This window comes from Squalius cephalus, assembly GCF_949319135.1.
Source record: "Squalius cephalus genome assembly, chromosome: 18".
Taxonomy (NCBI): domain Eukaryota; kingdom Metazoa; phylum Chordata; class Actinopteri; order Cypriniformes; family Leuciscidae; genus Squalius; species Squalius cephalus.
Window position 1 is genome coordinate 10144915 of NC_137139.1, and position 26803 is coordinate 10171717.

Consider the following 26803-nt stretch of genomic DNA (forward strand, 5'->3'; position numbering starts at 1 on the left):
TTTATGGCTATGACGTTGTCAGGGATCGGTCAGGCTCCATCACCATTCAATCACAACGATCACTATCAGCTGAGTATCATTCACCAGCACCTGCACGCCATCTGCTCATCACCACCTACACTTATAAACACACACCTCACTCTGGCACTTTGTCTGATCTCATATATGATTAAGGACTCGTCTCACTGTTTTTTCTTACCTTCTATGCATCTTTGGCAAAGTCTCCAATCTTGATCATGTTCTGAATTAAGAAATCATTATAATGCAGTCAAAAATAATTTACAGGGAACATAAATAATTACTTTACCTTCCGAGTCTCCTAGTCTCCTTCCCACACTGGTGTGTGCTTCCACCATCCTCCACGACCTCCTCAACCATCTAAACGGAAAAGACTGTCAGTATCTCCATTCGTCATTACTTTATATTACATAAAGTCCATTACATTACTTTAGACATACCTTTAAAGGTTCCCTCTACTGCTATTTGCATCAATAAACCGGTTTCTCACCCCTACCATTATTGTTTGGAGTCTCTGTTCCGTGACCGATGTGTATTTTTTCTTCCGCATGTCAAGTGCAGGGCTCCGTATTGGATAATCAGTATGACAAATATGTTGTTTTTTTTATTTGGTCGAATTTGCTTTTAATTTTGAAGTCATTATTCATACTTTTCTGAATAAGTGGATGAAAAAAGTTTGTCAAAGTTGTCCTAAGACAAGAACAGGTATTGTTCAAACTTCATGTATAACTTTAATGAAAGGTTTTGATCCACTTCAAATGTTGATTACTGTATAAAGTACAAAACATTTGCTGAATGTTTTAAACATATTTAATTTCAGCTATAGTTGCCAAAGTAATATTTCTCATTTTGGTTTAGTTTAAGTTAAAATAGCCTACAAAAATAACTAAAACTAAATAAACTAAAACTCAATAAAACTGTAGACATATAAACAAACACACACACACACAAATAATTCAAATTATGAACTAAAACTATAATAGTATATCAATGATAGTAAAATGGCACTGAGCCAGTCCCTGCCCTCCCTGATTTGAATATCCCCTCCCCTCTCCCATCAGTCATATGAGCAGCGGTGAACACTATTGCTCTGTGAGAAAGAAGGAAACTCAGACTCATTCACACTGGATTGCTTGACGATCTGCTTCAGCATGAAGACCCTTCCTGTCAGTTTGCTCCTAGTGCTGGTGAGTTCAAGGTCTGTGTGATGTGATACAGCTTTAGCTGTGTTTATGTTGCAGAAACTAAGTCTAGCACACTGTATAAAGTCAGGTGAAATCCAGGTTTATACAATGAGTTGAATAATGTTTGATTTCCATCGAATGATTAGTTGATGCGATTATTTGTCATGTGTCTTCTAGTAAAAACTGTAGGTAGAGTGTTACCACTATTGGGTGTGGATGAAAGTGTCTTTCATTCCTGTATGTCTATGAGATCATGGCACATGAACATGAACATGAACTTTAAGAATGGTTTCAATTGTAAGTTCATGCCTTAAGGTACTCTCAAATATGCTTATTAGTAAAACTATAATTATGTGAATTCAGTCAAATGTGCATTGGCTGTATCTGTTAAATATAGCATTCTATATAATCTGTTCAGTTGCAAGCTTAATTTTGAAGGTTTGACATGTCATTAAGGGAATGTCAAGCAGTGCAAGCGTATATGTCCTCAAGCAATGTTAGAAAGGGAAACATCACAGAAAGTTTGTTTTATTAATGTAAATGCTGGCCCAAAAAAAGTGAAATTATAAATAACATAATAAAGGACATAATAAAGAATAATTTATGCAACATAATTTACTCTTCATAAGTTCTCCTTTGGTGCAAATTATATTTTAATTATCCTGACTATGGCAATAAATTAAATGATTTTAATAAGCTTGTCAAAATCTTCTCAGCAAAATGTATATATTTAAATTGGTCAAAGCGATTTGGGGACTGCATTACAAATTTAAAACCATCTACAGTTTACAAAAAATCAAAGTTGTAAATAAAACAAAGATTATTGGAGTACGTTTTACAAGAAAATACTATTTCAGTATTCTTAACTTAAATTCACATTTGCCGTTTCTTGGTAATTGTTTGTGAAATTTACTAGCAATTTTGGAGTCAAGTCAAGTCACCTTTATTTATATAGCGCTTTTTACAATACAGATTGTATCAAAGCAGCTTCACATTGATAACATGAAAGTAATACAACAAAGTTTGTTTCTAGAAGAAAATTGCGTCATCGTCCACCCTAAGTAAGGCAGATCAATAATATTGTTGAATATTAAATGTCCCCAACTAAGCAAGCCAAAAGCCAAGGCGACAGTGGCAAGGAACCAAAACTCCATCAGGTGACAGAATGGAGAAAAAAAACTTTGGGAGAACCCAGGCTCAGTCGGGGGCCATTTCTCCTCTGGGCAACGAGCGAACAATGTATGATTATGAGTGAATATTGTTGCAAAGTAAATCCTCACCAATTTATTACAGTGTTTCTATTCCACAAAAACATTTGAATTTGTTTCTTTGACTTTCACACGACATTACGACCTTAAGTCACAGGAACAATCCTCCTCAAGCAACCTTGGGTTATTGGCTTTTTTCAAGGAGAAGAACGTGGTAGTTCAAGGTTTGTTTCTTGAGGCCTTTAAACCTTTTCAAACCAATCCATTTTTGGGCAATAACCCACATTTTTAGCTGCTAGACTAAATCACCCCTCTATTAAGAATCACACTGACTTACTACTAAAATGAGAATCTCCTACATGTAAAATAACAATAATGTCTAGTCTGGTGAAGATGAATAAGATTCCCAAAAGGTTGAAATAACAATATTAATTATAAAATAAAATAAACTCAGGTAATCCACAAAGGAAACGGATAACTGAAGAAAGACAAACTAAGGCCCTGTCCCAAATGCATGGCACACTTCATATGCACTTTCGGTCTTGTGGACTTACAATGGCTGCCGCGTGTGTCCGCTAAGTCCGCGAGACCGTAGTGTCCCATTTGTCATTTTAGGTCTCAGAAGGGTGCTCGCGAGCGCTTTTGCCGAGCCCACACACGGCCGTGGGAAGTAGGGGTGTTGCGGGTGCTGCATGTCTGCAGTGCAGACATTACAGCACTCTCTGACAGATGCAAATAAAATAAAAATAAACGTATAAAACATTTTTTAAATGCTCCTGTTTGTTATTAACCTAAGAAGTTTATGCACAAGGAAGTTTTGAGCAAAACTAAATAATTATTAATTATTAAAATAACACAAAGCATCATTGTCAACTGACGTTGAACGTCAAGGTGAAGACGTTTAAAAAAAAAAAACAGTGAAGGTATCTAGATATCATAATGGCACAGAAAAGAATTTTGGATTTCTTTAGTACACCAGCATCTAAAAAGAGCACGATGGAAGTCCAGAGAATACAGGAAAGCATCCCGACTCTTCGCCAGAGCCTAGTAGGCCTGCTAGTTTTGCCTCAGAGACCACCAAGACCTGCGGTAACAACCCCCACGAGCCTGCCGCTCCTCCATGCAATGCTGCAAGCACTGGGGGTGGATTTAGCACGCTAGCTGCATTGTGTGTGTTCATCTGTGTTTTGCTTGTCTGAAAGCACTAGAAAAAAAATTATCAATGCAGACAGTTTTAGGGTAGACAACCCATTTGTGTCAGGCGGCTTTGGAAACTGGCGTAAAGCCACTGCAAAATTCAAGGAACATGAACAATCAAAGTTGCACATGGATTCAGTTCAAAGACATGCTGTTTTGGGTAATGTGCCTATCAATGCCCTCCTGTCCTCTGCTCTTGCCGAACAGCAGAGGACCGCTCGACATGTTTTGGAACTACTGTTGGTAACACTTTACAATAATAGTACATGAATAATCATGTACTAATACCTGAATTAATAATTACTTTACTATGAACTAATGATGAGTTAAGACATGTATTAATGAGGTACTAACCTTAATTACGACATGAGTATCATGAATTCCTACATGAATATACCATCTTAACTACGCGTTAGTACATGCTTGTTAATTAATGTATTAATTAACATTTCGAGGTAAAGTAAATCAAACATGCTCTAGATCAGAAGAAAGATGTACTAAAAGGGCACAATGTTAAATTGTTCATAAATTTAACACCATCAATTGTCACATACATCAGTGAATGACACAAGATGTCTTGAAATATTTATATTAAACCTACTCATTGAACACACATTCCGTTTTAAGTGATTCCACTGCTGCCTTCAAGTGTAAAATACCTACTACACTAGCATATTCATTAAACAGATGCAATTTTCAAAATTAAAATCAGTGTTAGCACAGATGATGGTTATTTTCTGGATTTGTTTACTGTCTTTATATCATAATGCAGTCGGATGTTAGTCTTGTTTGCTGGCTCTTCTTTGGGGCCACTATTGCCCCTTCAAAATTTGTCCACTTTTTTCCTACCGTTCAGTTCCTTCTCCATCTAAATTCAGGCACAGCACCTCTGCTCTTCCACTTCTTTACAAACCACCGACAAGCACCAAATGATATCTGATTTAGAAGAGCTGAATATGTATAAAACATGTGTAATTGATACATTTTTGAAGATTTACTCTTGGATTTTCCAAGTAATTAATGATGAGTTAGTAATGATGTGCCCCCCCAAGTAAAGTCATGACATTATGATACATTAACAAGTCATGAATTCATGTTACTTTCCAAGTAATTAATGATGAGTTAGTAATAATGTGCCCCGCCATGAAGTAAAAGTAACATGAATTCATGACTTGTTAATGTATCATAATGTCATGACTTTACTTGGGGGGGCACATCATTACTAACTCATCATTAATTACTTGGAAAATCCAAGAGTAAATCTTCAAAAATGTATCAATTACACATGTTTTATACATATTCAGCTCTTCTAAATCAGATATCATTTGGTGCTTGTCGGTGGTTTGTAAAGAAGTGGAAGAGCAGAGGTGCTGTGCCTGAATTTAGATGGAGAAGGAACTGAACGGTAGGAAAAAAGTGGACAAATTTTGAAGGGGCAATAGTGGCCCCAAAGAAGAGCCAGCAAACAAGACTAACATCCGACTGCATTATGATATAAAGACAGTAAACAAATCCAGAAAATAACCATCATCTGTGCTAACACTGATTTTAATTTTGAAAATTGCATCTGTTTAATGAATATGCTAGTGTAGTAGGTATTTTACACTTGAAGGCAGCAGTGGAATCACTTAAAACGGAATGTGTGTTCAATGAGTAGGTTTAATATAAATATTTCAAGACATCTTGTGTCATTCACTGATGTATGTGACAATTGATGGTGTTAAATTTATGAACAATTTAACATTGTGCCCTTTTAGTACATCTTTCTTCTGATCTAGAGCATGTTTGATTTACTTTACCTCGAAATGTTAATTAATACATTAATTAACAAGCATGTACTAACGCGTAGTTAAGATGGTATATTCATGTAGGAATTCATGATACTCATGTCGTAATTAAGGTTAGTACCTCATTAATACATGTCTTAACTCATCATTAGTTCATAGTAAAGTAATTATTAATTCAGGTATTAGTACATGATTATTCATGTACTATTATTGTAAAGTGTTACCCTACTGTTTAGATCCATCAGATTCCTGGGCAGCAAGGGGATGCCGTTCAGGGGTGACACCACACGTGATGGAATCCTTTACGAACTGATGTTGGAACGCACCTATGATCTCCCTAAAGAACGAGAGTGGGTGATGAGAAGAGACAACTGGATGTCCAACACCATACAAAGTGAAATTATCCAATAGTTTGCCCATGCTATTCAGAGAGATATTGTCGCCCGTTCATCGGAATCCAGATTTTATGGATTAACAGCTTATGGGACTACTGACGTGAGCAGTTATCGTGTAATTTGCAATTTGTTGACGGCAGCCTGGAGTCTCACTGTTTATTTTTAGGATTTTATAATGCACAGGACAGCACTGGACAAACTCTTTTCTACTGCATCAAGGATGTGTTTTTGAGTCTTAACATTCCAATCGATCGCCTTGTAGCATACTGCTTTGATGGAGCCAGTAATATGTCCGGGTGCTTTTCAGGAGTGCAGGCTCGCCTCAAAGAATTGTGCCCTCAGTCAATGTATGTACACTGTAACAACCACGCGCTGGACTTGGTGCTCCAAGAAGTTGCTTGTGAAGTGAGCCTTGTGGCCGACACTTTGAACTTTGTACGGGGTGTTGCTACTGTAATTGGAGAATCGCCAAAGCGCAAACAGTTTTTTGAGTCGCTTTTCGGTTGCGATGAGGTTGCGGTTAACATCCTAGGCCTTTGCCCGACGAGATGGTGCATCCGCACCACAGCAATCAAACGCGTCTGTTTCTCTTACAGTACTCTTCTGGCTACACTCAATTTGCTGAAAGATGACGAATATTCTCAGAGGGGACAGTAGATCAAAGATTGGGGGACTGTGAAACCAAGCCCAAAAAAGGCAGAACATTTTTCGGTCTTCTATGTTGCCAAGCACTGTTCGAACCCTGCGAGGCAGTGGCCCGGGGCCTGCAGAGCTCCAAAGCAAGTGCCCTTGGTGCACTTGAATGCGCAAATATGCTCAAAGATCGCATAGCGGCACTTCGTGATGATGTCATTGTGGAGGAGATGGTCCACAAGGTTGAAGCATGTGCCTCAGAGATGGACCTGAAAATGCCTGACACAGACACCACCGCAAGAGTGAGTAGAACCCCGGACCGCTTTCGCCAAACCATGGAACCAGAGGCAGTGGCTCACAACGCAGCAACAGTGATTTGGCGACATCAGTTTTATCAGGCTGTTGACTTGGTGTCAGCGGAGCTGAAGAGACGGTTTGATCAAGAGAGTATGACACTAGCAGCGAGCCGAGAGAGGGCAGTAATAGTGGCAGCAGGAGGAGGAACTGTTGATTTGGAGCCCCTTCAGCTTCCCAAGGATCTGGACACAGACCGCCTTAATCTCCAGCTCAAAATGCTTTGCGATGTCACCAGAGAATCTTAATGTAGCACAGTGAGAGATGTAGCATCATGCCTATCTAAGCTCCATCCTCAAACGAGAGCTCTGTTTACTGAGGCTGAAACAATTGTGTCTGTGTTTACCTATATCAGTGGCCTCGTCCGAGCGATCATTCTCCAACTTGCGCCGATTAAAAACATGGTTACGGTCCACCATGACACAGAAGAGACTAACACACTTGTCCCTGATGAATGTCCACACAGACATTTTGAATGCTTTGGACATCCATTCCCTCATGAGAGACTTTATCTACTCAGCTCCTGAGCACCAAGCCACATTTGGAGTAATTTAACAAGAGCACTCTGCTCAAGGTAAAACGTTTGGTTTATTATAAGCTGCCGCTGAGCAGTTTAACATTACATAACATGTAATGTTATGCTGATAATTTTGCTGCAAAAATGTATTTGGTTATATTATTGTGTGCTGTGCAAATTGGGCTTTTGAAACGGTGAAAATGTGACTATATTTGGATATGTTCGTGTCCGCTGTGCGCTGTCAGCCTGTGGACCGGTTTAATTATTCGTAGGCTATTTTTATGTTCTTATTAGCTGTGTTCTATGAGTGTGTGTCTGCGCCCTGATAGAGCCAGAAGTTTAAATAACGTAGGTTAATGTATATGTGATGTTAAAAATATTTGCTTTTGTTGATATGTTCTTGGCCGCTGTGTGCGACAACCTTTTGGACCTGTTTAACTATGTCTTGGCTATTTGTACGTGTCTGCTGTGTGTAACAGAGTCTGGTTACAAGATTGGTATAAACATGTTTGATTCGTATTAGTGTGTGTTTACTTTGTTATTAGACTTAGACATTATTAAGAGGTGTCCACCTGACAAGCAAAAAATGCACCTCCCACTACAGCACCCCCAACTTAAAACCTCTTCCCACTGCCCTGCCTGCACATATCCTTTTCACAACACAAAATAACTGTTTCATCTAAATGTTTCATTCACAGTAGCTGCCTTTCATAAAGCCATTACTATCAAACTTTTGAGAACTTTTTACTTACACTACATAAGTTATGAGGTGTAAGTGTATTTTCTAACGAGGCAACTGTAGCCTGTATTACTGTAATTATTTCAGCAACAAGGGTGAATTGAAACATGCATCTTGAATTGTTTGCTGTTGAATGAACTGATTGTTAAAAGTACTAAACTGAAAGAAGATCATACTGTTGTGTTTTGGTGATTAAACCAAATGTTCTCTTTACATATTACAATAATATGGTGTTTGAAACTATGGTTATGTGGACTGAAAAGTCTATAACTGTAATGAAAGCATGGGATCAGGTTATGAAAGAATGACTAGCTGTTACAAGTGTTATCAGTTTGGATTTTTGTACTAAGAGTTTTGAAAATGTACACCTTACTGAATAAAAAAAACCTGATCAGATTCCAAAAATGAAATCCTTGTAGAGGATTAGATTATATGGCATTTTAAAATACTAGTTACTTTTTTATTGATTACATGATTACTTAATATTCACAAAATGGCAGTAAATTATTAAAAATGCATTATTCTCCTTAATTATTCTTTTTATTTTTTCATTTTTCCTATCCAAAAAAGCCTATATATATGTTCAGAAAGTCTTCCAGTTTTACAGAATAAACACAGACCGGCCATTAGTCAGGCGAGTATAATTAAATGGACTTTTGAGAGACCGAAAAAATATATAAATAAATAAAAATATACTTTTTTTTAGTTAGTGCTTCAGTTTGATCGTTTTAATTTTAAAATGTTTTATTTCTTTTAATTTAACATTTTTAAGATTTAATTTATTAACTTTTCATCAGTTTACGAACCCCCTGCAGTTTCTTCACAAAAAAAAAACCCTGAAATAATGTAATGTTTAATGCACCTAATGTTGTTGAAAACAGAAAATGTAATCATTTTTCTTTCTCTTTGTATTTTTATTTATTTTTTATTTAATTTTTTTATCAGCATAATAAAGGATTTTACTCAAATCAATGTGATAAACGAGTTAGGTCCAAAGTAATTTAAAAGTAATCAGATTATATTACGTGTAATGTGATAGATTATGTTACTAACTAAAAAACAAATTTCATGTAATTTGTATTCAGTGATGGACTACAATTTGTAAGTAATCTACCCAGCACTGAAGATAATGAAAATATAGGTAAAATAGGACATGTTATGGCCGGAATTCGTGAGATTCACTTGGTTGACATAACCTTTATAACAACTTTCATAACATTATTTATGATGACTTCTTTTTAACTCAGTTTACCTGGACTGTGTGTGCGTGGGCTGACAGGGGAAGACAGAAGCGCGCATGGATCATTGAATCTTTCACTATCGAGGAAGAAAACCCTGGTCCATTTCCATATATCCTAGGCCAGGTGAGCGGAGTTAGAAACAGTTACCAGGGCTGCGTTCAGCCCCGACAAAACGTTGCACAACGTTTTTTAAACAGAAACGGTGATGCGTTGAACACACTGTTCTGATGACGCAAGAGTTGCAACTATGGCAGCTGAGAAGGCCATTCTTTGTGTTCTTTGTGATGAATTTTCGGAGCCTGATGAAGTCGGTATAAATATGTTTTTAATACTACAAAATATGCCTGATGTTACAGTTACTGCACTTGCCGCCCAGAACAAAGGAGAACATCCCAATCGAGTGAAGGGATTGCTGAAACTGAAATGGAAGCACACATCTTACCTAATTCAGACTAAAACACATCTATTTAGCCTCACATACTGACTTTATTTGTAGTTCATACTGTTTTAATACCCTGTATTTTCTTTCTCATTTTTAGGAAAAGCACTTAATTACCATTGTTTATTTCTATACCAAATCTCATACACTTGCAATGAAGCTAAAAATATAAACAACATCATTATGTTGATATCCTATATTTTTACAATAAAACTTACACAAACATGTCTTCTAATATCCTCAGTTGTTGCGTATTCCGAGCTGCATCGAACACATTGTAAATTACTTTCCTTGAACCCATTGTGCGAGTTCACTTTAATACCGCGTGCTTTATATACATGTTGCTGCTGATTGGACTGCACTCCTGACACACCCACCAAACAAGAGAAAACGTATCTCAAACCCCGTTGCACACCGGTGCACGCCGTTTCCAGGAAACATGACGTTCAACCCGGAAACCGTAGCAAAACGTTGCGCACCGTTTTGAACTTGAACGTGCCCCTGTTTTGTCGTTCAATTACATTTCATTTTTATAGCGTTTTTCAAATTACATATGTGTACAAGTACTGGATTAGCATGATTATGTGAACATTTAAGTGTGCATGTTGTTTGTGTTTCAGATTGAATTGAATGAGACTTATTTAGTCAGATACCAGCTAAAAGGTCAGGGTGTGGATTTAGAGCCAACGGGTATTCTCAGTATTGATAAAGAAGGTTATGTTTTAGTACATGGAAAGGTGGACTTTGAAAATAAACAAGGAATTAAAGTTCTCAAAGTAAGTACTCCCTAATAAACAAATCGCATTGAAATTCATGTACATACACTGCAAAAAAGGCTTGTACATTGACATGCGCTGGACTCAATTACAGTTGACATTTGAAGCAAAAAACACATCATCCAATGAAGTGGATACAAGGCTCGGGGTTCATATGCAAATATTGGACATAAATGATCACGCTCCAAAATTTCAGCAGTCGGTCTATGAAGTGACTGTGGATGAGTCACATTCTCAAGGTAACCCAGTTTAGTTTGCCCTTCACTAATTTATTTATGAAATTGTAAAATTAAATGATTAGTTCACCCACAACAAGGCATTTGACATTTTTTTTTATGTCGTTGCAGACCACTATATATATTTTCTCATAACACAAAAGCAAACATTTATAAATTATTGAAATTTTTACACACGACACAACATTTTTTTACATATATACAATCAAAGTTCAAATTAATTTGAGGCATTGTAATTTATTATTTAAGTTATTACAAGATATGAGAGCAAGATTTTTAATGAATAAACAACTTTCACCTAAAGGATTATTAGGAACACCATACTAATACTGTGTTTGACCCCCTTTCGCCTTCAGAACTGCCTTAATTCTACGTGGCATTGATTCAACAAGGTGCTGAAAGCATTCTTTAGAAATGTTGGCCCATATTGATAGGATAGCATCTTGCAGTTGATGGAGATTTGTGGGATGCACAAAGCTCCCGTTCCACCACATCCCAAAGATGCTCTATTGGGTTGAGATCTGGTGACTGTGGGGGCCATTTTAGTACAGTGAACTCATTGTCATGTTCAAGAAACCAATTTGAAATGATTCGAGCTTTGTGACATGGTGCATTATCCTGCTGGAAGTAGCCACCAGAGGATGGGTACATGGTGGTCATAAAGGGATGGACATGGTCAGAAACAATGCTCAGGTAGGCCGTGGCATTTAAACGATGCCCAATTGGCACTAAGGGGCCTAAAGTGTGCCAAGAAAACATCCTCCACACCATTACACCACCACCACCAGTCTGCACAGTGGTAACAAGGCATGGTGGACCCATGTTCTCATTCTGTTTATGCCAAATTCTGACTCTACCAGAATTGGTGAGCTTGTGCAAATTGTAGCCTCTTTTTCCTATTTGTAGTGGAGATGAGTGGTACCCGGTGGGGTCTTCTGCTGTTGTAGCCCATCCGCCTTAAGGTTGTGCGTGTTGTGGCTTCACAAATGCTTTGCTGCATACCTCGGTTGTAACGAGTGGTTATTTCAGTCAAAGTTGTTCTTCTATCAGCTTGAATCAGTCGGCCCATTCTCCTCTGACCTCTAGCATCAACAAGGCTTTTTCGCCCACAGGACTGCCGCATACTGGATGTTTTTCCCTTTTCACACCATTCTTTGTGAACCCTAGAAATGGTTGTGCGTGAAAATCCCAGTAACTGAGCAGATTGTGAAATACTTAGACCGGCCCGTCTGGCACCAACAACCATGCCACGCTCAAAATTGCTTAAATCACCTTTCTTTCCCATTCTGACATTCAGTTTGGAGTTCAGGAGATTGTCTTGACCAGGACCACACCCCTAAATGCATTGAAGAAACTGCCATGTGATTGGTTGATTAGATAATTGCATTAATGAGAAATTGAACAGGTGTTCCTAATAATCCTTTAGGTGAGTGTATTTTGGTCAGATTCTCACGCCCAGCTATTGTTAAAGATACTTAATATAAAGTGTAAAGTTCTAAGTGAAATGGCCATGATTATTAAACAGATAGGACTGGATTCTGTAATACAGCAGTAAAAACAGCAAACAGGTTTGAAACAACATAAGGGTGAATAAATAAGGACTGGGTGAAATATTCTTAAATATTGAATAAATTCTTTGAGGGTAAAGAACTTACTTTACATTCATCTAGCACTTTTTTTTCTAGGTGAAACAGTAGTGACAGTACTGGCATCTGATGAAGATGATTCAACAACAAACAATGGAACATTTGATTTAACAATCAAGTCTGTCACACCAACACCAGATAATGTTACATTTTATATTCAGCAAGAAGATGTAAATCAGCAACAGCAACAATACGGGAAAGTTTATTTTAATGGGTGTTTGAACTATGAGGTATGAAACTAATTTATTTAATTGGTAATAATAAGCTACTTTTGTACCTTTACCTGTTATTCCATTCAGATGGAACATGCATTGCTTTTTGTGCTTTATAAATATTTCTCCATTCCTACACAAGAAATCTTCTACTAAGTTAATATTTTCCAGAAAGCTCAGAAATATACAATCCTGGTTGAAGCAAAGGACAAAGGGGAAAAGATACAATTATCAAGTACAAGTACAGTGATAATCAATATTTTGGACAAAAACAACAATCTTCCAGAGTTCTCTGGCAAAACAGTAGGTTTCATATTGGACTGGAAGTTTCCAAGTTTTGATGCTTGTTATTTTTTTTATTTTATTTTTTCTAATGGTAGGCATATTGTTCTATAAAACCCAACCAAATATTTGACTTGTGTTTCAGGGACCTGGGAAGGTCAAGGAGCGTGAAACTGGGGTTGAAGTTCTGCGACTGCAAGTAACAGACAAAGACACTCGTGGTTCAGAAGCCTGGAAAGCCAAATACACTATCCATGGAGATAAAAAAGAGCAGTTCAAAATTGAAACAGACCCTGATACAAACGAGGGGATTTTAACAGTTGTTAAGGTAGGCATATGGTTGACGTTTTTATTGTGTAAGTCAGCGTGCCCAAAGGTTGAGTCAGTGTTGCTGGTTTAGGCTGGTTATGATGCTCAAACAAACAGAGAAAATGTTTTGATTGCGCCAGAACCAGTTTGCACTGAAATACCTTGTCGTTATATTGTTGCCTCTGCTGGGATTGGAGCTATTAAGACATTAAAAAAAAGATATGAAAATATGTATGCATACATTCATGTTAACACTCGTCTGAACTCTCTTTATTTTTTGGATCATTCCAAACACCTAGCAAATGGACTATGAGGAGCAAACATACCAAAGTCTATTCATCAGTGTGCAGAATGAACTTCCTTACTTTTCATGTAAGGTCAAAAAGCAAGTAGAGAATGCCAAGTGGGAGGTCGACGTTATACCCCAAAACTCTGGCATGAGTGTTGAAAATCTCTATAATACCATTCCAGTGACCATTTATGTTGAAGATGTCAACGACCCTCCGGTATTTATACCCCCTGTTAAACACGTTCACATAATGGAGAACATAGCAGCAGGAACAAGTCTCACAACCTTCACTGCTAAAGACATGGATGGAAGCCATATAAACACATTTAAGTATGAGATGCTTATAATATGTGTAAAACTAATGCCACTGTAGTTTATTGGAGGTACAGGATCACATATAAACACAGGTGAATTCATCTGGTGTTTGTTTGGTTCTCAGATTTGTTAAAGGTGAAGATATTGATGGATGGATAACTGTTGATGCAAAGACTGGACGAGTATCCACGAATAAAATTATGGACAGAGAGTCGCCGTTTGGGATAAACAGCACCTATAGAGCAACCCTATATGCTGTGGATGATGGTAAGATGATGGTTTTTAAAGAAATGAATACTTTTATTCAGCAAAGATGCATTCAATTGATCCAAAGTGACAGTAAAGACATTTTTGTTACAAAAGATTTCTATTTCAAATAAATGCTGTTCTTTTGAACTTTTCATCAAATAATCCTGAAAAAGTTATCACTGTTTCCACAAAAATATTAGGCAGCACAACGGTTTTCAACATTGATAATAATCAGAAATGTTTCATATTAGAATGATTTCTGAAGGATCATGTGACACTGAAGACTGGAGAAATGATGCTGCAATTACAGCGTTGCATCACATGGATAAATTGGAATATTACTGCACAATGCTACTGCATTTACTGTATTTCTGATCGAATAAACGTAGCCTTGGTGAGCATAACAGACTTAAAAGAAATCTGACTGACCACAAACTTTTGAACAGTAGTGTACTTCTAACTATATAGATATTCTCATATTCTGAAGTATACCTGGACAAAGAAGTTATTTTACTTTATTTACAAACTTATTTACAAATTAAATTTAATTAAGTAATTAACCACACAGAGTCCAACATTAACATCTGTTTAGCGGAAAATGCATGAAAAAAATTAGCTAGCCAGTTAGTCTTGTGTAACCAGACTTACGATAATGGCATAAAGTCAGTGTCAGAAATGTTAGGGTGATAAAACTGTCCTCTTATCATAATGAAGAAAGCTAAACTCATGAATGATCATGGATGGCATTATCATGTTTTGTACTCCAAATGAATTTCTGTTTACCCCATGTCCCTGACTGGCAGGTGTCCCACCGCTGACAGGCACTGGAACTCTATTTATTCACCTGAATGATCAAAATGATAACGTACCAATGCTGGAAGTGAACACAGTCAACATGTGTCTGGATACAGAGCCAACAGAGGCCAATATCACAGCTGTAGACCTGGACCTTCCTCCATACAGTTCACCTTTCCACTATGAGCTTTTAGAAGATGTTAAGGACAAATGGAGAGTTGAACCAACCTATGGTAATGTCACCTTCTACTTCACTCATCCCAGTCCACCCTACACAATTCCTCACTTAATGTCCTGTTTCAATCTGGAAAACACATCACAGAAGAAAAATAAGTTATGAACAGTGTTATGTTATGTTACTCTAGGCAAATAATGCCAGAGATCTCTTAGAAAGACAGCAATCTTCCACCACCTCTTTGAGGTTGTGTTTCTGTATCTTTTAGCAGTAGTAATAACACATCTTTTTCTCTTGAAGGCACAACGGTGAGTCTTGTAAAAGAACACAGTGTGTATTCAGGTCATCACTTCCTCCAGATCAAAATATCAGACCAGCAGGGATTGTCCTCCATCCAAAACCTGTCGGTCACAGTGTGTGACTGCTCTATCGCTCCCAACTGCCATGTCAGGATGACTCGGATGGCTCAAATGGGACCTGCTGCAGCCTGGATCATTGTTCTTACAGTTCTGATCTTCATAAGTAATGCAGTGATTTACAATGTTTTGATGGTATTAACAGTCCTAATAGATGATGAAGGATTTTGCAAACAGTTTCATAATACTAAAAACCCATCCTTTTTTACAAGTCAATCCAACCATTAAAGGTGTGGTAAAACGACAACAAAAAATTCTGTGGAAACCTATTGAAACCAGTTTTTGAATGACATATGCTTTTGAGAATTACACTTTTATTTTATTGTTCCAGACCGCCAAAGATGGTGAAGCATAGTGGAAAAGTTTGTGCACTAGCGTACACTTATGAGAATCTCATGTTTATCCAGTTACATGTGACTCTAATCAATGGCATACCTGTCACACTTTGGCTGATGAAACAGACAGACAAAGCTTGATTCCAAAATATGACAAAGCTTTAATGTACACAGGCAGGTGAACAGGACGCAACAGTGTTTATAACATACAGTAGACACAAACAATAACCGACAAGGGACTAAACTGAACGGGGAGAATAATAAACACAGGGTAAACGAGGGAACTAACTTCACAGGTGAATGAAGGTTAACTAATCAGGGACTAACAAGAACAGGTGCAGACAAGACAGAACATAATTGTGACATCATGGCCCCCTCGGAAAGGCGCATCCTCCCGCCTTGATGATGACAGAAGTTGATTGGTGTGTTCGACATCGGCTGCGGCTGGATGTAACCAATCAGCGTAAGTTGCCGCGTACAGGCGGGGAGGAGCTGCAAATGGACAGGTGAAGTCGGACACTTTCTGGTTCCCGTAGTGACCGCTCACGTGGTGTTTGCATACTTTACCACAGCTGAAGTGAAATAAATGCAATATTTGCCAAATACACAGATGTTTCAGAGACATTTTCATTCAATACTTAATGTACTTATGTAATACTTAGTTCAACATAAGCCTATAGCTACTATCAATGAAGTGGAGTCAACGTTTTTTAATCAGTTTTATTTTGATAAACACAACACAATATAACATTGCAACTACATGATCATTGTCATGCGGTGAATCCGGCCAATCGTGGAACAGCTGTGTCGTCATCAGCCCTCCTGCAGCCCAGTGCAGCCGCTCTTGAGAAGCTGCACTGGCTGAGTTCTCCGGCTACTCTCGAATCGCTCTCGCAGTACTTTGATGGCATATGTCACAGTCACGTGGCGTCTGCGCTGTATCAAGTCAGACAAAACATCTAACCGGCATGCACTGCTTCAAGTCAGCCGCTGATCGGTTTGTGCAGAGCTGCATGAAGTCGAACAAACCTGATAAGGGGCGGAGGTTTCGGCAGAGGGTGTGGACCTGGGGATGGACTGGACCCTGGGGGCGTCGGCCATGGGCACCAAGGTGGCGCAGACAGTGAGAGGAGCCAGGGTGGAGTCCATACAGAGGGGGCGGACGGAACCCTGGAGCCGATCGGCGGAGGCGGAACCATGGTGAGAGGTGGAGGAACCGGTGGAACCAAGCGGCTGATGGTCCAAGGTGACACCGTAGAACCGGAAGACGGGAGCTGAGCCACTGACCTGCGGGACTGAGGCGGTGACAATGTGGTGAGGGAGGCCGACGGGGAGGTCAGAGGAAGGGAGGAGGTGCCAAAGAGGTCCAGGGGTGCCAAAGAGGTGCAGGTTGAAGGCTGACCTGGAGTGTCGAGCAAGCCCAGCGGAGCTTCCGGGCAGACGGGTCACGGAGGCGATGAAGGAGTGGTGGGTCTAGGTGAGGGTGATAGGCTGACTGGACGAGGTGGTGGTTTGGGCCTGGAGGCCCGAGGTGTAGTTGGGGACTCGGCCTCTAGCCGAGCTGGTGGCACGGGAGCCCGAGGCGCGGAGGATGAGCTGCACGGAGTGAGCAGCGGTGGCAGAGCCGAGGAGCTACATGACACCAGTGGTGCCGACGGATCCAGGGGGCTGGTCGTGACCAACGATGGAGACGGGAGAAGGACAACAGGCAGGGATACGGGCGGAAGACTTCTGGGCAGGACCGGCGAAGAAGATGAAGTGAGGGTGGGGACTTGGGTGGGAACAGGATCCGCGGACCACAGGTCTATCAGGTCACAGTCCGCTCCTGGCTCTGCGATGGACTTTTTCACATGCGTCGACTCCGGGGCCCTGAAGTATGCGCCTTGGGCTCGTCGGCCGGTGAAGAGAGACCGCTGTTCCGGAGCATCAAGGCCAGGTAACCAAGATAGGGCCTGCTCTGAGGGCAGAGGAGAAGCTGCAGCGTGGGTGATTCCATCAAGTTCATTTCTTTGTTGGGTCGGTTATTCTGTTAAGCTTTGGCTGATGAAGCAGAAAGACGAATCTTGATTCCAAAATATGACAAAGCTTTAAAGGACACAAGCAGGTGAATAGGACGCAACAGCGTGTATAATATAGACACGAACAATAACCGACAAGGGACTGAACTGAACAGGGAGAATATATAAACAAGGGTAAATGAGGGAACTAACTAGACACAGGTGGATGAAGGTTAACTTATCAGGGACTAACAAGAACAGGTGCAGACAAGACATAATTGTGACAATACCGGAATCCATATATGCTACCGTTTATCATGGTCTGCTTTGTCATTCTCACAAAATTATCTTGCTCGATTGTGCACAGATTGTTTGGCAATCCCCGCGGGGTTTCATCTGCATGGATTAATTTGACTTGAAGGACTCATTGGTTATTCAGGGTCTCTCATCAGGGGAATATCCAACAGTATTAAGGTGAATATTAGCAGAACTTAAAAATCAACCAGGGTACTCATTACCATCTTACTGGGTCGCGTGGTGTTTGTATGTGATTTCTAGGCCTAATCTTAAGAACGCTCACTGGTTTACCAGAGTATTGTGTTTGGTTGCGGTGATAACATTTGGACCTCCCTGTCAAGTGGTAATTCTTGTTTCTTGTTCCTTCTAATACATGTGTTCATGTATATAAGAGAACTGTCCATCGCCACCGTTGATGCCACAGGGTGTGTGACAGTCCATTTTTCAGTCTCTCATATACAACATTGGAGGGACATTACAAACAATGTGTGGCTCCTCGATACACTAGAAAAAGGTTATTGTCATCAAGTCAGTAACAGACCCCTGTTATGTACCTGTATTGGCCCACAGTAGTTTGGGACCTTTGCCAGGCTCTTGCTTCAGATCCACCCCTGGGGCTTCCATTCAAAATACGTTCTTGTTCAGGATGGGAATTTCAGACCAATCCTCAGCCTCAGATGCTTGAACAGTCACCTCAAACATCTACCTTTCTGCATGTTATATCATGTGACTAAAAATGTAAATGTGGTAGATGTATTGCATGCTGTTGAACCTGGCATGTGGTTCACCTTCGTAAACCTAAATGATGCATATTTGCACATCCAGATTACATTCAGACATTCCAGGGCAGAACATACCAATACTGTGTCCTTCCCTTTGGACTTTCTCTCTCCCCATGTGTGATCACACAATGTATTCAGGTGGCATTAGAAGTTAGAAATGCAGTGGGACGGCCTGTTGATTCTACACATCGACAAGCAGCCAACAACAGCACACTGCACCTACTGAAACATGTTGCAGCCTCAGGGCTGAAGATGAATCTGCAGAAAAGCTGTTTGTTCTTCATCAGTCAATGTGTTTTCTGGGTATGCACCTGGATTCAATATCAATGAGGGCAACTCACACAGTGGACAAAAGGTGGTAGCAAGGTTCCAAGTTTTCAGAAACCCTACATCAAATTCCCGTGACTGAACTGCTGCCAACTAACTGGCTGGTTAATAGCCAGGTGATTGTCAGCTGTTCACAGTTGCGGTTTCTCTGGCATGGTGTGTAGATGAGGCTGCCACCCACATGCAGAAAAGTGGAAACCACGGATGCTTTTCTGACAGGATGGGGAGAACTGTGGCAGAATTGTGGCATACAGGGGAGGTTTAGTTCATGGCTGAGGGTATGTATCAATCTGTTTGAGTTATGGGTGGTATTTCTTACCCTTCATCTTTTCAGACAGGCACTTGCAGGAGGCAAATACTAGTGAAAACAGACAATACCACATTAGTGTTTCTCATCAAGCGTCAGCATTGTTGCTTCTTGCAGACAGACACCTCCTGTCAATTAGAGCAATGCACATTCCTGGTCAGAGCAAGAGTGTGGCGGATTCCCTTTCTAGCTGCAGCCTTAGCTCAGTGGATGGGTGTCTCCACAGACCAGTGGTTTGATCAATTTGGGAGAGATATGGGATGGTGTCAGTGGACCTCTTTGCCAGCAGGACATTAACACATTGTTCCCTTTGGTTGAGCAGAATCAAGTACTTGTTCAAGTACAAGCCATAGCTCACGTGTGGCCAGATCTCCTGCTATATGCTTATCCTCCTCTTCCACTGATCTGGGCGGTCCTGAGACATGTGCAGGAGAGACAATACAAGCTAATATCAATTTCCGGAGACATTGAAGTTGTGTGTCTGGACCCTGTAGCTCCAGTACTAACTGAATCAATGCAAGATTCTCTGTATGGTACATAAACACTCAACCTTCCCAATATGACTAACCATTTCTGGCGGTCTTCCACTGTTAATCGAACCACGGTTGCACCAAGGTAGACAGAAATTCTCTCTTTTTTCAGCAATGTGCTTAATGGTCCTTCTGATCTCCTGCAAGGCAGAAAGAAAAATGATTGAAATGGACGATGGCATTGGTCGTCTCATCAAAACAAATACGGAAAATCCAGGAACAGACTGCGTGGTAATTTCATCACACAACCCACAGTAATATTTGTGTAACATTTGACAATAATATTGATATTGACAATAATAATGAATAACCCTTCAGTAATATTTGAATTGGTGCATTTTATTCATTTTTAGGCAACACTTTACAACAAGGTTCTATGTGTCAACATTATGTAATAACATGAAATAATGAACCGTTCTTTTACAGCATTTGTTCATTTAATGGTAATTTTTTCTTTTCTATTGCTATATACTTTACTATGTAATTTTTTCCTGTGATCAAAGCTGAATTTTCAGCATCATTACTCCAGTCTTCAGTGTCACATGATCCTTCAGAAATCATTCTAATATGCTGATTTGATGCTCAAGAAACATCAATGCATTGAGACATATACATTTTATTTATTAATGAAAAGAAAACATTTACTTAAAATAGAAAGATTTTGTAACATTGTAAAGGTCTTTGTCACTTTTGGTCAATTTAATATGTCCTTGCTGAATAAAAGTAGTAATTTCTTTCAAATGAACCCAAAACTTTTGAAAAGTACTTGATGTGACATTTTTTGACAAGATTGAAATGATGCATGGTTCTTGTTATTTGAAGAATATAATTACAGTAATGTGATATGTGTAAGAAACACTGTAAAATAACATGTTACCACATTAACTTTATAGATTCGTAAATGCTATAAAAACTATTGTTTATAGTACATGCTACCTAATTCATTAACAAATAATAATTAACCAAACCTTATTGTAAAGTGTGAAGTATTGATAAGTGTAACTCATATTTATATAAAACATTCATTGTTGCCTTGAATGATTGTTTTAATTTAAATCATCAGGTTGTCTTCAGAAAGGTTCCTTCCAGTATAGGCATTCGGAAAACAGATTCTTCTAACGTAAATACCAGCTTTAAGTTGTCTACAAATGTAAATTCAAGCCACAAGCTCACATCACGAACCGTGAGTAACAATAAAACTCTTCATGTTTGTCTTTGGGGTTAATAAGAGCATTCTGGGAAATAATATTTATGTTTCAAAATTATTTCAAACATAAATAATATCATCTAACATTTCTGGAAATGTTTCTGTATGTTATGTGTATGAGTAATTGTTCATGAGTAATTCAAACTGAAAAATTAAATGTTTTATTTAAAAAATACAGTTCAATTTTATTTCTACTCTTTTCAAGTGAAATTCTGCATCCTGTTTGCTGTCATATACAGGAGATGTAACTTTTTATTAAAAAATATCTTTTTGCTTCAAAATATCCAGGTGACACATAAAACACAGGAGGCTTCACAGCTCTTCCCCAACCAGATGTTCATACGCTCAATAGATAGGGTGAGTATTACAACCACAGCAAGTTTCCAATGTTTTGCTCATTTCATTGGTTTTGTGATGGACTGTTTCTGCTATGTGTGTGTTTTCTAGAGTTCCACAAGATCATACAGAGAAAATTTCAATGTAAGAATGTAAACAGTAATAATTAATAACATATGCAAACATTGGCTCAGCCCAGCCTCAATTACATCATAATCTGTGTTTTTTTAAGCAGCGTTCGAGTATCAGATCAAGTGCTTTTTACGGCAATGAAGCTTACCTGAGCAACAGCCTTGCTGTTATCATCAACAAGGTGATTTTATGCTTCTTTCAACATAAACTACTACTCAGAGGATTGGACATGATCTACTCATTCTTTATCATTAATCATTTAGAAGCATTTAGAACCTTTAGATCATTAGAAACATGTCCAAATGTTTGACAGGATGGTCAACCATTTTCATTGCGCTTTCCTTCCCCCCTTCTTCTCTTCAGAAACTACTTGCTCTCCAAACCCGTGATGAGGAGCTTGTTGTTTATGAGCCGCACTGCTACACGGATGAAGGACAAGCTATGGAAAATGCCGAACTGGATACACTCTCTATTCCAGAGAATGACTTTCATCCAGAAATGCTTAGCAATCTGGACAACAGGTTCTGTCAACTAGCAATAATTTCCAGACCTGACCTGATGCAAAGGTAACAGTTATCTCAAGAAGTGTAGCAGATTTGTTTGAAAACGAGATACTGAATGAAAACTTGAAATCAAAAATATTGATACAGAACATTGGATGATCAGCGATGCTGGGTCAAACATTCAGGACAAATGGAACGAGGGTCTTCAAAGATTTTTCTACTGTTTAATAGTGTTGATGTTAATGTAAGCTCAGGTTTTGGGTTTTGGGTCAGTGTAGATCAATTTTTTGTTGTGACTCTCAGCGCCACGTCTTGTTTTCTTCGGGTGTTTTAACCATTAAGTGTCACAGTTGTCTTCTGTTTAGTTTGTTTTCATTGGACTTGTCTGCCTGTCTTCATGTCACGTATCATCATCATTATCAGTTCATCTGTATCACCTGGGTTTAGTTCATCATCATCATCATCATCATCATCATCTACATCACCTGTGTTCTGTTAATCAGTGTTCATCTGTGTTTGAAGTATTTAAGTTCCTTCAGTTCAGTCAGTCTTTGTCCGTTCACCATTTTATTTAGGTGTGTGTGAATCTTCAGCCTGTCTGTACCTGTTTGAATTATATTATTAGTAAATGTTTTGCATTGGAACTTTTGACTCCTCATCTTCTGCATGCACTGCACCCTGACACTAAGCTGACAACACTTCACATAATCTAGTGCTAGCTTTAAAGTGCCACTTAACCAGGTTCAATACAGCCTCATACTAAGGTCCGTTAACAAAACAAAGTGTATCAGACATTTTGCAGGAAGACAACACAGGCATGGGTTAAAATCATGCCAATGAAAACAAACTTGAATGAAAAAAAAAAACTGCTGGATATATAGTGCTGTGAAAAGTGTTTGTCTCTGAATTTCTGTTTTTCTTTTCTTCTGAATGTCATAACATCTTCAATTAAAACCTATGAAATGGTCTCACTTTATATTAGGCATTTTAAATTAGTATATACTTACAGTACATGAAAAAAATAGTTCAGTTCAAAGTACTTATTGCTTTATTGTATTGCAGAACACTTGTGCTGCCATTGAGGTGGGATACGGGTAAGGTTAGGTACAGGTTTGTTGATATGGGTAGGTTTAGGGGTGGGTTAAGGTGTAAGAGAAGGGTCAACAGTGTAATAATAGACGTACTAATAGGAATGAATTACAGCTGTAAATACATGCAGGTATTTTTTAATATATAAGTATAATGTAAAACATGTACGCACACAAGTGTATTGTATCAAATGATTAAAGTAAATGCAAGCACATAATAGTTAAAGGGGGGGTACAATGGTGTTTCATGTATTCAGAGTTGTTTACAGTGTTAAAGAGATGGATTCTCATGCTAAACATGGCCAAAGTTTTTTTTAAATATTTTGGACGAATAACGGAGAATTTCTGTGCCGAAAATCTTACTTCCGGGTTGGTACAAGTTTCGGCTGGGTTTTTTTTTACCGTGGATCTAATGACGTAGACCAGAGTGGAACTCCTTATATGAGCATTTCTCCCGGAAAAGCGCGGCCGCGCACACGTCGACCAGAGGAGAGCGAGACCGCGCACATCAACGTGCTTCAACAGGAAATCATCGGCAGCGCTGCATAGTGTCTCCAAAGTGTGTTTTTGGATGTGAGGGAAAGCTTACCAAAGAACCCAGCGTTAGGAACAGTGGATGCAGAAACGAGTTGTGTAGACTGTTTGTTCCCTGCATTTCGACGATGAATGTTTTATAAACAAAGCCCAGATCTACGGATGCTCTGGCTTCGCCCACACGGCCCGCCTCCAGACGCTCGGTTTTTTCCGGAAAGACTCGGTACAGCCTATCTTTCTTTGATAAATTTAATAAAACTAAAGACTTTTTGGAGATATGAAGGATGCAATACTACTCTATAGGTACTCAAGATTAACAGGAGATTGAGTGAAAATGAGCATTTCACCCCCCCTTTAAAGACACTTAATATAAAGTGGGACCTATGAATGCATAAAAATACTATTCATGAAAAAGAATGTTTTATAACATCCAATGTTTGGACTGGATCATGAACATATAACAGGCCCCCTGGGTATCAGTGATGCGCGGGTTGATCCGAAATGAGCGGGTGCCTGCGGTCACCCACGGTCACCCGCGGTCACCCGCGGTTACGAGTCATCCAGGGGCGGCAGTGGCTCAGTGGTTCATGTAGATTGTCTACAAACCGGAAGGTTGGTGGTTCAATCCCCGGTTCCACCTGACCAAGTGTCGAGGTGTCCTTGAGCAAGACACCTAACCCCAGCTGCTCCCGACGAGCTGGATCGCCTTGCATGGCTGACACCGCCGTCGGTGTATGAATGAGTGAGTGTATGGGTGAATGTGAGGCAATATTGTAAAGCGCTTTGGTGGCCATTGGGTCTGTGAAAGCGCTATATAAATGCAGTCCGTTTACCATTTACCATCCAAAAGTATTTTTAATTATATTCGGGTTGCGGTCGGTCGGGTCGTTTGAAATAAAGATGCCAATTAAACCTTTGTAATTTATATAGTACTAGAGAGCATATGAGCGGAGTGGAGCGGTGAGAATCTCCGCTCATCACTCACGGAACTGTTCACCCCTCCGCTCCCCCGCTCAAAGCTACATCAGGCCGCTCCGCTCATTATCGCTCAGCGCTCAACGCAGTTTGCTCCGCGCTCCACTCAAATCGACCCCGCTCGCTCCAAAAAAGGAAAAAAAATCTACATGTATATCACTTTTAGCTTAGACCACAGCCTTACCTCCTAAAGAACTAATGAGCAACAACAACATTTTTCAAATAGAAATGTTTTATTTCAAATGACAAATTAGGCCTATGTAAGAAGGAATAGCCTACAAAGTCCTGTAAAATTAAACGAATAAATGGGCCTCATAATATAAATAACAATTATATAAACAAAAATATAGCTTACATAAAAATTTTAAAAGTAAATTTACTATTAGGCCAGAATTTTGATAAGTGAACTTTTGCGCAACGCGCACGATTAAAATTTAAATGGGCTTATCCTATATCCATTGTAGGCCTACACACAAACTGCTGTAAAATAAAACGAATAAATGGGCCTAATAATATAAATACAATTTATATAAACAAAAAATATATATAAAAAATATACTAAACGTTTTAAAAGTAGACTAAATTAACTATTAGGCCAACATTCTTATAACTGAATTTTTGCGCAGCGCGCAGGATTACAATTTAAAAATGGGCTTGTATCAATTGTTTGCATATTACGCTATATTTAATTTACACTTTGTTACATGTTACCGTACTCAATTTGCTAACCTTTTGCTTTCTTCCCAGCGTGTTCACATAGCACACTGCATGTTTCCGAGAGATGTGTCTTTTTAGATTCCAAAATGAATCTTTACTGACTGAAACGATTTCTCCACATTCGTTTTCTTCTACCACATTAGTTAGTTTTATATTATAGTACACCTGTATGACTTCTTATTTTCCTTTTTGAAGTAGGCTACTTTTTGAACTCCATTATTGAGCCGAGTTTTGACTGAAAATAGAATCCATCTTGCAGTCATCAACAGTAGACTGAGTCAGGCTAGACTGAGCATGCTTCAGAATCGTGGTGTGCGCGGAGCGAAATTGGAGGGGGAAATAGGGCGACGCTCCGTCCTTTTAAAAATGCCGCTCTGTCCAAGATCCGCCCGCTCGGGCTCCCCGCTCGCTCCCTCTCCACCTCCGCTCACATGCTCCACAATTTTCTATGAAATACATACCTACACTTTATTGGCTGAATAACTGGCGCGAAGATGACGCACGAGCTCAGTCTGCAGGTAGAGATGGAGGCGGCAAGAGAAAAGGTGAAGACTGGGGAGTGGAAGCTCCGCAAATACACACAAAGTGTGGGAGACATTTGCCGAAATAATGAAAGATGATGACCAAAGTGCTGGCTTTGTCATGTGTACTTCTTGCTATGCATTTACTACTTTTAAAAAATGCGGGTCAGGAAGCGGGTCGGGTACAATATTTTCTTCTTTTTTTTTTGCGGTCCGAGTTGCGGGCAGGTTAGTTGAAAACGTCGGTCGGGTGCGGGTTGTTTATACATTGACCCGCGCATCACTGCTGGGTATGGAATATGGAATTCCAAAGCTGCCAATATTAAAAATAAATAAATACATAAATAAATATACAAATAAATGTAAAAAAGAAAAAATAAATATATATATATATATATATATATATATATATATATATATATATATATATATATACATAGAAAAGCAAAAAAAAAACGAAAATAAATAATTATTTATACATTTATTTCCTTATTTATGTATATATTTATTTTTTTCCATATTTATTTATTTATACTTTTATTTATTTATACATGTATTCATTTCTACATGTATTTATTTATACATTTATTTATTTTTACATTTATTTATTTATACATTTATGTATTTATACATTTATTTATTTCTTCATTTATTTCTTCCTACATTTCTTCCTGCGTAGGGTAATGAGGAGGGCGTGGTTTACCTCAGACATAGCAATCGAGCTCAGAGTAAGCGAAGGCAAAGGGTTGAGGCCACAGTGACACCCTGTGGCGAAATACAATAAGTATAGCTCATTGACGTTG

At 38.9% G+C, this 26803-nt stretch overlaps 1 protein-coding gene across 3 annotated transcripts; it reads left to right on the forward strand.

Moving 5' to 3' along the window:
* The first annotated feature begins 1116 nt into the window (after positions 1–1116).
* On the forward strand, positions 1117–23140 carry LOC307145489 (cadherin-like protein 26). Of its 3 annotated transcripts, none has more exons than XM_079848680.1 (17): positions 1117–1205; positions 9280–9396; positions 10333–10488; positions 10583–10727; positions 12410–12600; positions 12754–12885; positions 13010–13192; positions 13473–13792; positions 13902–14044; positions 14830–15054; positions 15297–15518; positions 20100–20218; positions 21051–21170; positions 21483–21551; positions 21642–21674; positions 21763–21843; positions 22026–23140. In XM_079848680.1, the coding sequence occupies exons 1-17, from the start codon at positions 1170–1172 to the stop codon at positions 22230–22232; spliced, it is 2499 nt and encodes an 832-aa protein (XP_079704806.1). In that variant the 5' UTR covers positions 1117–1169; the 3' UTR covers positions 22233–23140. The 3 variants fall into 3 exon arrangements, with proteins under 3 accessions (XP_079704806.1, XP_079704807.1, XP_079704808.1); XM_079848681.1 differs by having other exon boundaries at positions 21766–21843; XM_079848682.1 differs by lacking the exon at positions 9280–9396 and having other exon boundaries at positions 21766–21843.
* The last annotated feature ends 3663 nt before the right edge of the window (positions 23141–26803 follow it).